Source organism: Eumetopias jubatus, unplaced genomic scaffold (genome assembly GCF_037043125.1).
Source record: "Eumetopias jubatus isolate StellerSeaLion01/CBP00866 unplaced genomic scaffold, mEumJub1_p1.0 scaffold_2, whole genome shotgun sequence".
NCBI classification, from domain to species: domain Eukaryota; kingdom Metazoa; phylum Chordata; class Mammalia; order Carnivora; family Otariidae; genus Eumetopias; species Eumetopias jubatus.
This window is the reverse complement of record NW_028274808.1, coordinates 102003643-102018407: the sequence shown is the minus strand read 5'-3', so window position 1 is coordinate 102018407 and position 14765 is coordinate 102003643. Positions and strand designations below refer to the sequence as shown.

The following is a 14765-nucleotide window of genomic DNA, read 5'->3' as shown; positions in this document are numbered from 1 at the left end:
TTATTTATTTATTTGACAGAGAGAGACAGTGAGAGCAGGAACACAAGCAGGGAGAGTGGGAGAGAGAGAAGCAGGCTTCCCACTGAGCAGGGAGCCCGATGTGGGACTCGATCCCAGGACCCTGGGATCATGACCTGAGCCGAAGGCAGATGCTTAACGACTGAGCCACCCAGGCACCCTAGCATATGACTCTTGTGTCACCTGTAGCCTCATACTCCATGTAACTACTTCCCTCACAATGCATTTTTCATTGCTTTTAGGAAATTTTAACCTAAAAGTATTCAATAAATAGTGTTTCTCTTTTAGAAAATCTGTTTTTCTCAAAAAAAAAAAAAAAGCTATACATACCACTGCTTCTCCTTTTTTCATGCCAAAGCACATAACTACCCCATCGTGATCTCCAATAACCACCTACAATAGATTGAAGAGAATCTAAAGTTACTATTATTATGCCTTTTAACTTATATGGGGGAAACAAGATTTTCAATATATAAATTATGACTTTAAATGTAAAGATCAGAAAATCTAGGAAAGTACCCCCACACAAACTAATACTCCAAGAAATTACAAGAAAAGGGCAAAAAGGAGGTATGGAGAGTCATTATGCAAGTAGTTGGCCATATATTTTGTTCCTACAATGTAAACAGAACAAGAGAACAGAGAGAGAAATGTCAGGGAGGTAATTTTTTTTCTCAGCTGGAGCATAAGAACATGTTAGGATTAACCTTCAAAACAGGTTATCAATTAAAGTTGTGACTGACCTCTTTGATATTTTTAAAACCTGTGTAATAGAAAAATTTTAACATATACAAAAGTAGACAGAATATTATAATGAATTCCCATGGATCCATCACGTAGCTTCAACAATTATCAACATGTAACCAATGGATTATTTTGAAATAAATGCAGAGGAAGATTTCAACACTTCTTTCTCAGGAATTAATAATCAAGCAGACAAAAGATAAGGATATATATTAGAAAAACAATTACCTTTGATCTAATATATATGCACATATGTATATATGCATGTACATATATATAGGGTGTGTGTGTGCGCATACATGCATAAATAAGTAATCATTCATCCTAAGAATTAAATTATAAATGTTCTTTTCAAGCACACAGGAACATCAGAAAATTGACCATGTATTAGGACATAAATAAAATAAGTCTCAAATACCAAAAACTTGATGTTGCTGAGCACATTCTTAGGCGCCCAATTTTTTTAAAGATTTTATTTATTTATTCATGAGAGACAGAGAGAGAGAGAGAGAGAGGAAGAGGCAGCGGGAAAAGCAGGCTCCCCGTAAAACAGGGAGCCCAACGTGGGATTTGATCCCAGGACCCTGGGATCACGACCTGAGCTAAAGGCAGACACTTAAGTGACTGAGCCATCCAGGGCCCCAAGGCCCCTGAGTCTTAACTTTGGGGTAGTGGGATAGCAAACCCTTTTGTGCATTTGATGAAAGCTATGGACTTTCTCCCCAGAACAATGAACATTCACAAATAATTATGCACACATTTTCAGGAGATTTATAGATCTTTGGTATTGGCAGATTTCTATTCAGATGAAAAAATACATAAGAACAGTTAAGGTTTTGAGTTTTTTTTAACACTACACTACTCCAATAATTTATAAAAACAATAATCTATTTCAGGGATTCCCAAAGTGTGGTTCCTGGACTCCTGGGGTCAACGAGAACTTCTTAGGGAATCTGCCAAGTGAAAACTATTTTTCTCAGTAAGTCTTTCTTCTTTCACTAGGTTGATATTTGCAATGATGGTACAAAAGCAATGGTGGATAAAATTGCTAGTGTCTGGCAAGAATCAAAACGACAACAAACCACACCAGTGGTCACTGTAATCTTCATCACCACTTCACAGTAAAGAAAAAAAAAATCCAACTTCATGTAACAGTGTTCTGGATGAAGCAATAAAAATTATTAATCTTGTTAAATTTTGACCCTTGAGTCATCTCTTTTTAATATTTACTGTGAGAAAATAGAAAATATGCATAAAATTGGGGTGCCTGGGGGGTACAGTCTGTTGAACATCAGACTCTTGGTTTAGGCTCAGGTCGTGATCTCAGGGTCCTGAGATCTAGCCCCAAGTTGGGCTGGTGCTCATTGTGGAGTCTGCTTAAGATTCTCTCTGCAGCCCGCTCTCTAAAACAGATGAGTGGTCACGGCGCCTGGGTGGCTCGGTTGGTTAAAGCGTCTTCCTTCAGCTCAGGTCATAATCCCAGAGTCCTGGGATCAAGTCCCATACTGGGCTCCCTGCTCAGCGTAGAATCTGCTTCTCCATCTCTCTCTGCGCCTCATCCCGCTGAGTCTGCTTCTCCCTCTGCTCCTCACCCCACTTGTGATCTCTCTCAAATAAATAAAATCTTTAGGAAAAAAATAAATAAAATAGATGGATGGATCTTTAAAAAAGAAAATATGCATAAAACACTCTTGCTGCAAACCAAAAAGCACTTATATAATTGTTTCAATCACGAGCTGAACTACCCAGTTTTTTTAAGAAACACATTATTTTTAAAGATTTATTTTATTTTAGAGAGAGAGAGAGAGAGAGAAAAACGGTGGGGGGGGGAGTGGCAGAAGGAGAGGGAGAGAGAAACTCAAGCAGACGCTGCCCTGAGCACTGAGTTGGACGTGGGCTCAATCGATCTCATAACCCTGAGATCAGATCTGAACTGAAACCGAGTCAGAGCTTAGCTGACTGCACCACTAGGCACCCCAAGAAACACAATTTTAAGAATGAAAAAACAACTGTCAACTATTAACAATGGTTAATAATAAGTTGTTATTAACACTTGGGTATTTGTAGATATTTTTTTTTATAAAACTGAAGGAAGTGAGCTTGTCATTTTAAAGGAAAATAATTGAGAGTGTTTGCTCCCAATGATAAAATTTGAGCTTTCACATGAAAATAAGTACTCTGGGAGACTTGTATCTGCCACTGGGAGCTGGACAGCTAGCTATTCCATATTTAACAACTTTTCTGATGAAATCTGTAGTGATATCAACAAATGTGATTTGTTTGATATTCTATAATAACATTTGGACAATCAACATATGAACATTCAACCTTTGGGAGATCTGTATAACTCAATGAACTAATAATCTCAAAAGACCATTACAAGATGCTATAAAACCACGCATGAGTAAAAGATCCATTCAAAGTACAAATGGTTTTTAATGTACCAAAGTATGAAAAGCTACTCAATATGGTTTCATATTCCACATTGCAACTAATATTTAAGAAACTACTACTTGCCAAGTATATGTGTCATATCATGTACGAAGAGCCATAATTATCTGAAAAAGCTATATTTAAATAACTCCTACTTTCAACTGTGTGTCTGTGTGAGGTGGGTTTTCTTTGTATACTTCAATCAAAACAATATATCACAATAGACAGTAGGAAACAGCCATGAGAAGCCAGGTGCCTTTGTCTGTGCCAGACTAAAGAACTGACAAAGGTGTAATACAATGCCACTATTCTCACTAAATTCTTTTTGTTTATGAAAATACAGTTACTTTTCATTAAAATGTTATTTATGTAAACGTAATGGGTTTATTTTAAGAAATAAAATAATAAATATTTTAGACATTTCTCAGCTTTAATCTTAATATAATAATATTCATAGATATAACCCAAATAAACAAAAGTTCTTTGGGATCCTACATAATTTCAGAGTGTAAAAGGGTGCTGAGACCAAAAAGAATTTGAGAAGTTCTGATCTAATAGACCAAATACACATGACAATCAGAAATCTGTTGATTTATCTTAATAAAATGTTATTACATCAGGATAGTGTATTTATTTGACAGCTATTAAAATATCTTACTAGTCTACTAGGAAATTATAATTGGCTTATATAAATCATAGGATCAATATTTCTATAAAAATAATATTAGCTAGATAGAAAGTTCAATATCAAAATACTTAAATACTTATAAAAACTTTATTTTTATTTATCAGAAAGAGAGAGTGGGGCAGAGGAGGAATCAGAGGGAGAGGGAGAAGCAGATTCCGAAATGAACATGGAGCTGATGCCAGGCTCGATCTCAGGACCCTGAGATCACGAATTGAGCCAAAACTAAGAGTTTGACACTTAACTGACTGAGCCACCAAGGCACCTCAATATTTATTCTTACAAATATGATAAAGTTCAACAAGAATTTTCTCTATATCCTATTGTGCTTTATGTTTCTTTTTCATACACACAATCTGGTACACACAAGTACACATTGAGTAAATTATTAACAGGAAAATGGAATATGTTTTTCAACAAGTTTGCTTATCCTTTACAGACTGTACATAAAAATTATAACATCCAAGAAAATTACTGTCTATAAATATCCCTTGGTATTCCAACCTCCGTTCAAATTAAAAGAAATTTATTTACATTTTAACATTAAAGAGTAACTTACCAATAAAGAAATATAAACCTCTCCTCTGTCAGAGCTAAAGCGATAGGGAGAAACCATTAACTCTACAGTACCTTTTGTGTAGTTCTATGTCTTGAGGCAGGAAGTAGCTTCATAGTCTTCTGAGAGGTCACTCCCACCTAAGGAAACACACCAGTCACCTAGTGAATGTTTTCTGACATGAAATGATTACATCAGAGATTAAAAGGACCAGCAGATTCAGATCATAGTGAGACTTATTTTTATTGCAATTGGTGATATGAAATAATTATGATCAGTGATGAACTTACTTTCTAATGAAATATGCCACAAAAGTCAAAATATAGGACACCCCAAAATAGTAAAATTTATGCTATAAAGTTGTCAAGCCAAAAATAATGTGACATTAGTGGCAAAATACTTTTTTTTTAAAGATTTTATTTATTTGTCAGAAAGAGAGAGAGTGAACAAACAAGCAGGGGGAGTGGCAGGCAGAGAGAAGAAGGCTCCTCACTGAGCAAGGAGCCAGATGCAGGACTGGATCCCAGGACCCTGGGATCATGACCTGAGCCAAAGACAGATGCTTAAAATGACTGAGCCACCCAAGCATTCATAGTGGAAAAACACTTCACAAACAAATATTTCTAGAAGATTTCATAAAAAACTTCATATATACAGTTGTCATATAGTTGTTAGTTTTTTTAAAGTGATTAAAAATCTTTGGAAATAGATTACAATTATTTAAAATGCAACATAGAAGATTTTTGCTAAAATACCAAACATGCTGATGGCAATGACATCCAATCCGATGATGAAGATTATTTTACAAAAGATATGGAAGATGAAAACAGCATGGCCTGTTCAGCAGGGAACTATCACTAGTGGTGCACAGTTAGGATAGGAGGCTGGGTGGATGGGACCAATGGGGGAGAAGTTGGAAAAAACAGATCATGAAAAAATTTACAGATAATGTAGAACTACAATTTTATTCCATATTCTAAGGAGTAGTATTAAAGTTTAAAGTAATCTGTTTATATTTGCATTTGTGAAACATCACTCTAACAAGTGATGTGAAGCATGGCTCAGAGGGAGGTGAAGCTGGAGGCTAGGAGCCCAATTAAGAAAATGAGAACCTGAACTGGGGGTAATGAAGATGGCAACAATGGGACAGAGTCAAGAGATATTTAGGAGATAAAAGCAGTAGCAAAATGTAGTGACCAGTTCAATATGGAAGATATTAAGATGGAAAGTGCCTAGCATAATTTCCAGGTAAACTGACGGGGCAAACTTTTGCACCATTAGTCAAAATAGGATTACTGAAAAAGAAGATGGAAAAGAGGGACAAAATGTCTAGAGCTTAAATAATGAGAGGCAGGATGGTGTAACAGAACACCAGCTGTGGAGTCAGAGACTTTGCTTCACATAGGAACTCCATCCTTTTTCTCTGTTAAGCAAATTGCTTTATCTGAGTCCCTGGATCCCGATCTGTAACATTACCTACTTCGAGAATTTTTATGACGATTAAATAGCAATGTATGTTAAGCTCTTAGAATAAATTGCATGCACAATAAGCAGTTGTCGTTTTTATGATGATCTGGCTGGTGAGGTCCAGCTCACAGTTAAGAAGTGTCTGGAGCTCGGAGAAGGGGCTGGGTAGAGATGGAGATTTGGGAGTTACGGGCCAACAGGTAGCTGCAGCCTGGGAGAAGAAGGGCCCCGGGGAGTTATCCGGGATCACGTCAGTTCTTTCTAGGCATCTTTAAGACCAGGCGCCAGCAACGCGGAAGCATGTGTCGCTTCTTTACAAGTCCCGGCGGACCCTCAAGGACAAGCAGGAGTTGCCCGTGACCGGGACTACGCGAGCGCAGCACCCAGCCCCGCAGCATCTTCGCCACCGCACCCGCTCTGGGCGACCGCGACAGACGTCACTGGAAGGACAAAATCCTCTCGGGGAGCGGGTCTCACCCAGCGCGGCTCTCGCTTTATCCCCTCAGGTTTACCTGTAAATAATCCGCTCGGTTTAAATTTAGATCCATGACGGTGGCACCAACGCGCTGCGCAGGGCCGGGACCGCACAGGAGTGACAGAGGCTGACACAGCCCGGGCCTCTGAAGGGGTACCGCTCGCGTCCCCTCGAAAGAACAACCCCAACAGCCTCAGTAGGGGATGCAAATGCAAGGCGTCAGGGCAGCGGCGTCCGCGTGACGTCAATACGTTCACGCGAAGAGGACAGCCTCCGCCAAAACGAAGCCACGCCCCTCTCCCGAAGGACCGCCCACGGACTTAACCTGCCTCCAATCAGAGGCAGAGAGGAAAGGAGGACGCGATCCTGGAGACCGGAGAAAGGTGGTTTCCCCGGAGACTGCAAACGCAGCATTGGCCCCACCCCCACCGCCCTCTAGAGCTGCACTTCTAAATCCTTCTTGGTGTAGACCCGCGATCTGAAACCTGTGTAGATTCTGAACTATTTTACTGGCACTGGAAAGGGTCCTTCAAAGAATTAGGTTCCAAAGTTATAGGCGTTAGCTTACCACAGTGCTTATCAAACTTCTGACCTTACGACCCCTTTACAAAACTCTTACAAACCATTTTGGAGGACCCCCAAAGACCTTTTGTTTTTATGGGTTATCTGTTGATATTTACGTTAGAAATTAGAATTGAAATTTTAAAATGTATTTTCAAAACTTATTAAATATTTTAATGAAAATAACTTATTTTCGAAGGAAAAAAAGAGGTAAAAAGACTGGTGTTATTTGCAAATCTATTTACTGTCCACCTGAATAGTAGGCAGGCAAGTCCCAGATCTATTACTGCATTCAATCTGTTGGTATAGGTGTGTTTTTTTTTTTTTAAGTATATGAGGAAATCTGGTTCAAAATCAACAAGTGGTAGTTTCTGGAAAGCTAATTGCAATGTGAAATGTCTTCATTATACAACATCCAAGAAATCCTATATGTTAATATTACCGAGGATTTCATCAGAAAAGTTTTGAAGTATTAGAAAGCTATCAACCTCAGACATGTATACAAATTTTGCAATATTCTAATTTGTGTTTAGGCCAAATTTTAAGCACTGGCAACAAATGTCAATTGTTTTTCTTGAAATGATAGATTCCAGTCTTGAATTCACCAGAAACTGTATACCAAATATCCAAGTCTGAATAATCATAATTTTTGTCAGTTGTGCTTTTAAAAAAGAAGTGTTCCAGCTAGCAACTCAAATAATCACACAAATGCTTTTCCTTGAGACAGTACCCTTCTGTATTCAATAGAAATGTTTTATGTACTTTCTATTTCATCACACAGAATATTTTAAAACAAAGAGTTGAGACTTTAACAACTTTTACTCTTCACAAAGGGCATTTTTATATAGAATTTTGTTTCCTGCCAATATGTGGCATGAGGAATGCAGTAACTATTATTACTGCTTGAAGCTACTGCTTTGATTCATGCTTAAGTACCAGCAGTATTAACCACCACTGTTTTTTGTGTTTTTTTTGTAGGTGATTTCTTAGGTTTAATTTTTTTTAATTTTATTATGTTCCAGTGCAAATATCAACACAGTGGAAAAGGCAGATAACATCTTAGTGTAATGAAAATAGTTTCAAAATCACAGACCCCCTGAAAAGGCCTCAAGGACCTGCAGACTACCACTGGCCTAGAGTGACCCAAGGTCTGACTGAGAGCTCACTTTCCCTGATTCTTTCATCAATCCTTCCTTAATGCACACAGTGCTCTGCCTACAGAAATACTCCATACGGATGAGTAAGATACAGCCCCTATCCTGATTTCTTTGGTCTACTAGTGGAGAGTTCATAAGTGATTGTGAAACAAGAATTGAAACCCTGAGAAGAGGTGCTTCTTAGGGAGAAAAATTACTTCCTGCAAGGGATCTGAGAAGGTTTTGACTAGGTACCAGAATGTTCCAGACAATTCTTTTTCTGAGGCTAAAATAACTCCATATTAAAATATAAAACAGTGACTGAAGATGGGTTAACTATGTAGAAATCTGGGGGAAAACACACATCAATCTAGATTTCACAAAAATACAGATAAAGTTCAGACATAAACTGAAAAAGCCATAGAGGAGAGATAGGAGAACATAAGAGTTATATAGAATTTAGGGAACCGGAAGGTGTATTAGTTAGCTAGGGCCCCCATAACAAAGTACAACAAACTGGATGACTTTAAACAACAGAAATTTATTTTCTCACAAGTCTCACAGGCTAAGAGTATAAGATCAAAAAGTGTCGGCAGGAAACCAAATCAATCTTCTGAGGCATCTCACCTTGGCTTGTAGATGGCCATCTTTTCCTTGAGTCTTCATGAGGCCTTCCCTCTTTTCAAGTCCCTGTCCTAATCTCTTCTGATAAGGAAACCAGTCACATTGGATTAAGGCCCACCCTAATGACCTCATTCTAACTTAATTACCTCTTTAGAGGTCCCATCCCCAAATTTAGTTGCATTCTGAGGTACTGGGGATTAGGACTTCAACATATGAATTTAAGTGGGACACAATTCAGCCCATAACAAGGGAACTTGTCTGATCTTAAGAGGAATAGAAGAAACCACAAAGAAAAAACATATTAAAAATAAAAATGAAACATTTCAATATGTAACAAAAATTTTTACATATAAACAAAAATTTGGAGGCTATGTATAACTTAATATGTTTATAAGCAGTTCATACAAATTATTAAAAATGGAAATATTATGATTCCAATAAGTAAACAGGTAAAAATTTGAACAGGTATTTCACAAGGAAAGTGGCTACTGAACAAACTTATAGAAATCTATTACCTTAATTTCTAATCAATAATATTAAAGCAAGATATCTTTTTTATTTTGCCTTTCAGATTAGAAAAAGATTTAAGTGATAACACTGTATGTTGCAGAGAGAGCATGTTCTCATCAACTTTGATGCTTTAAACTGGCAATAAAACACTTTCAAAAGCAATGTAGCAATATGTATCCAATCCTATAAATATGTAATTTTTTTAACCCATAACCCCAATTTTGAATATTTAATCTACAAAAACAAAGTAAGAAGTCATAACTAAAGAACCATTTAAAAATAAGGACCAACTATCCAATATAAAGGGAGTGGTGCATCCACTTTATGGACCTCTACGCAGCCACTGAAAGTGAAAATAATGAAGGCTGTATAGCAATGTGGAAAATGTTCAGGATAATAATAAAAATTGAATATAAAATAGTGTATTGTACCAATTTGTTAGGAAATATATCCAAAAATTTTTAGTTGGTTATAGATTAAAGGATTATAATCTTGTTTTGTGTTTTCCATAAGATTTCTGCATTTTTTTAAGATTTATTTATTTGAGAGAGACAGAGTGATCATGAGAGAGACAAGCAGGGGGAGTAGCAGGCAGAGGGAGAGGGAGAAGCAGTCTCCCCGCTGAGCAAGGAGCCTGATGCGGGAGTGGATCCCAGAACCCTGGGATCATGACCTGGGCCAAAGGCAGACGCTTAACCGACTGAGTCAACCAGGTGCCCAGATTTTTGCATTTTTAATAGAATGTTGCGATTTAAAAATAAAATTGTTATAAAATAAAATTAAAAATTAAGAGATTCTAAGACTCCGGTGTTTAATGCTGTGTAGTTCCCAAAATGAGCATTCTTCTGTCCCTATGTTTGCAAGGTTCTGAAAAAGGGTTATCTAAAACAGTAGGTACCAAATCTTTCCACTATCTAGTCTCTTGTTTCTCTTCTCAAGTCCTGGCATTGCATGTTAACAACTTAAGGAAAATGATACAGATATTATTGCTGTTTTTGCATTATAACAAACAAATCAAAATATTGAAAACCTGATGAAGTGGGCAGGAATTATCTTTTTAAAAATTACTCTGGGAAATTCAATACGTATTCCAGGGCTGGGCAAAATTTTGGAAACCATTAGTCCAATGTTTTCCCTTTTGGATCCACAGATCACATTCATAGTAGTATATACTCTTTCAAAGCCCTTAGAATTTTAATAATTATTTCATTTTTTATTGTGCAAGTTTGTAATTAATTTTGTACAGAAGGAAAATGTTTGTGTAAAAATGTAACTTTAAAGAAAAGGCATTTTCTTTTAGGTTGCTATATTATTTAAGAAAGCATTATAAAATTCATCTTCATGCAATCTTTACAATAATTGTAATAAAAACATATACTGGCAATGCTTATTTTCCATTTAACAAGTGATGCCCACTGTTTATTTTACTTTAAGCTAATTGTATAAAAGAGAAAAAGTTTATTTTGAAGATCAAATTTCTTTTAAAACATTGAAATGAGGCTATGATGTAGCATCAAAAATAAAAAGAGCTTGCATAATACAATATTTGGAATTCTTTCATTTTGCATGTAGAAAAGGCAAGTGATTTTTTTTTCAGTACTGTGTTTTGTTTCTAAATGGCAAAGGCTTCAAAGGGCTAATTTTAAATACTTCTTATATAATTAGCAGGGTTTTTATTCACAAAAGTGAAAAGCCAAGTTAGACAAAATTGCTACTATAATTTCTCTTTTCAAACATATTTTAAGGTACATCTTGGTGGGCTACATTAAAAAAATCCAAAAACAAAAACAAAAAATCATTATATCTCAGATGTGATAAATATCACCTTGAGACAAATTTACAGAAGTACCATACACTTCAGTAACTTATAAACCTTATGTTGTAGTCTTAAGGCAATCATTATGAGTATAAATTAAACAACTTATGACTAAGAATGACAGCAATTTAAACTGCATTAAAGTTAAAACCATCACACAGCTAGAGGTGGTTGACTGAGTGACTGACTCATGAGTATATACATTGGTCTCCACTAACATGTGGTACCAATTTGGAAACTCTCAAACTCTTATTTAAAAAAAATTAATAACCCTTTTAGAATGATTTTAAAAAAGAAACAAGAGGAGAGAGATCATTACCACCTTGGATGATTATATCAGCCCCATGAAACAGCTCTGTGACACCCAAAGACTGAGAACCTGCTTGTAGCATAACCATGTTTGACTGAACAAGGTATGAAACCAGATTTGTCCCAGGGCAAGCAATTAACGATCGATGTGGCTTCAGTTCTCTTTAGACGTCATTCATAAGACACTTTACCTTCCCATTTACAAAAGCTTCATTTGGCTTAACATATTTGAAATTGAAATATATTGGACATGATTGGGTAAATGAAACATATTGGACATGATTGGGAAAAGAGTTATCCTAAGTTGTACTAAATTTGCTTTTAATAATCACAAAATATATGTCATTTTTAGGTTTTTATAGTGAAGACACTGGATACTATTTTGCTTAGTTCCCTCTTTTATTTCAAGTCTATGACTCTAAGCTTCTCAACATATTCTGAAGTCCATTAAGTCAAGGGTCGTCAATAAATTCAATACAGAAACACAGTGTCAAAATTTTTAAACAGTAAGCCTAAGAAGGAATTTGAGAGTTGCCTCCTTTCCTTTATCTATAACCAAAGAAAAAACTAAGAACAGCAGAGAAGTTGAAAAAGAGATAGAGGACTTTGATAATTTCTAATTAATCATAAATACCTATATGTCCTTTGCTAAACAAATTGTTTTTGGTCCTGTTAAAATGTTCCCTTCCCCAAGTTACCCCACTGACTTCTCTGAGTGTTGCTTTTAAGCACAATGCCCCTGTCAAAATGGTGAGTGGGGCAAGGACTTGCTGACCCAGAGATATCATTAACCTCAAAGAAGCATTAATTTTGACAGCAATCGCCTAGAGTAATCCTTACCTGGCCCCTATATTGCTGCAGTAATACCCAGGTCTTAGAATGAGCTCATTGTGGACAAAGCCTAACAAGATTTGTATATGGTGATTTACTGAAGGAATGTTCTCAGCAGAAAGGGAGGAATGGAAATGTGGTAAGACAGAGAAAAAAGCTAAACACAGATTTGGTCTCAACTGGTGTCTGGCTGAGCCTAATCCCTCCCTGAGCTCTAGAGCATGAACTACACCAAAAAGTTGGCCCTATCTTGAAACAAGGGACCAGCCTTTTTGTTTCCACCCCAGTCAGTTGGTCACTGGCATGGGGAAAAGGGGCACAACATCCAAGGCAAGGCTGCTTCCTTTCAGTGGAGGGCAATTCTCTGGGGAAGGGGATAGTTGGGAACTGCTAAGGAGCCAACACTCACAGAATCTGGGAGATTCCTGCACTGGCCCATTAAAAAGGATCTGGGCAGGACAACAATAGCATCAATGTATCCACCACACCTTGGCATCACATCTTCCTTCTTGGCTACAACCTAGAAACTATGAAGGAAAAAAAATGAAATAACAGAAACATACTAGTTTTACATAAGTATAGTAAATAAAGGAAAAACAACTTATTTTAAGAACTCTACAGTTGTGTGAGGCATAGACTAAAAAAAAAAAAAAATGTATTTTCTCACAGTGTATATATGCATGATCCAAGGATCCTAGGCTGGATGTCCTCAGATGAATCTGACACTTTTTCATTCAACATGTTTCCAGTTCCAATTGGGAATATTGCTAAATATGCTGTTCCATAGCTATAGGCAAAAACTTTTATTCTTGGAATCCGAGACAATACCAGAAGACTGAAAGTACTGTCTATTATGGAAACTCCATGTCTTTACTGTTTTATTATAAACTATAGTCACATATAACATGAAAAAAATCAATATTCTATTCAGTTCTGAGGTATAACATAAAATACATAAAGTTTGAAAAATGTTTCAGACAAAATACCATTAGCATAGCACAAAAGTCAATGAAATATTCTACAGAGGTAGCAAAAGTGTATAAAGTTCTTTTCTTACCTTAACTGTTTTAACTCCCCAAAAGTAGAAATTAAGAAACTATCTTTAAAGAGCTTTATGTAGTACCATTTAATGTTCATTTTTGTTTTCACGCCTAGAAAGCTTTCCTGTGTGATATTAATGATTTTAAAGTATCATGTATTTAATTGGTTTTTAGAACCTATAAAACTATCCTTGAGCTATGATCATAAATCATATTCCTGTAAGACCTGACAAAAAACAGAGTGAAGAGAATCCAGATGATAAGCACAACTCTTTAAGAGATTAAAACCCAACTGGTTAAAAAAATACTTTGAGTGCTTTATGGTCTTGTGAAGAGATGAGGGATATTACTGGTCTGTATCCCCTTTCTTATTAAAGTCATGAGGTGGTGTGGATATTACCAGTATTCAGCTCAGTTATAGAATAAATCAATTACAGGTTCATCACCATCCATTTTGTGTAAAAAGTGTAAACTGAGAGGCTTTGATAAGAAAAAGGATGTCAATCACTAAGTAATGATAGCAAGAGATACCTTGAAGGGAAATGAAACATACCTGGTGATGCTTGAATATGTGTTTCCAGGTAGACAGCCATTGCTCTTTCTTGGTTCTCCCCATACACCTACCCTCTAAAACTCAGAATGAAGTTAATGGGCAAGATAGAAGTCAATTGTTGATATTTTCTTTAGCCTTAAAGCATCAGAGGCAGAAATTAGAAGGTTATCACAGAACAGCAACCCTGCATAGCCCCTAACTTTAAAAAAACTCACTACCCCACTGAATAAATTCACATTACTGAAAAACAACAAATGAAAATTTAAGACAGAAAGCAAACTGTATATACTTTAGAAAAATCTTTAATGTGTTGTTTTGAACAATTATATGAAACTTAAATATGTAATGTAATTATATTTTCTATTAATCCATTTCATTGTTAAATTCTTCATTCAGGTCTCAAAGGTTCTAGGATCATGAGTGATGCCAAAAATTCTAAGAAAATCTTACCAAGTCATGGCTGGTTATAAAATTTCTTTAGTTTCTATTAAAAAAAAATCTCTTCAACACTTGGACAAGGGAAGGAATGCTACATAGTGATGGCCTTTTTATTTTTATTTGTATTTTGTTGGCAGTTCCGTTTAGTTGGTTTCAACATTTATTGAGCACCTACTATGTACCAGGCACTGTACTAAATGCTGGAGACACAAAGATGAATAACACATGGTCCCTGTCCCCAAGGAGCTTACAGTCTCTTGGAGGCAAATAGGTAGTGCAAAGACACAGAGTTTATTCTAAAGTGGACAAAAATGTCAGTAATGTAATAATACGGGGCCTTTAAATACAATGGCATGTCATTGTTTATAATGTCAAGGCAGACAATTAAAATGAAGACCATTTTCATGTGATAAAACAGTAAAATCATTAAGACCTATGTTTTAAAGATTCACATGATAAACGTAGTTAACACTAAAAATTTACACCATAGTTTTTCAAGTATTTCATACTTAGAAATATTATTGCCCACATTTGTGCTATAGTCAAAGCCATTATTCCAGGTTACTGAA

At 36.2% G+C, this 14765-nt stretch overlaps 1 protein-coding gene across 1 annotated transcript in view; it reads right to left on the bottom strand.

Moving 5' to 3' along the window:
- Nucleotides 1-6585, bottom strand: part of BBS7 (Bardet-Biedl syndrome 7) — a 45927-nt gene extending 39342 nt beyond the window's left edge. The window contains exons 1-3 of the mRNA XM_028102326.2: nucleotides 6416-6585; nucleotides 4511-4576; nucleotides 349-411 (exon numbers count right to left, since the gene is read on the bottom strand). Coding sequence (XP_027958127.1) covers nucleotides 349-411; nucleotides 4511-4576; nucleotides 6416-6451 — 165 coding nt within the window. The 5' untranslated portion in view covers nucleotides 6452-6585. The remainder of the gene's footprint in view (nucleotides 1-348; nucleotides 412-4510; nucleotides 4577-6415) is intronic.
- Between the last annotated feature and the right edge of the window lie 8180 nt (nucleotides 6586-14765).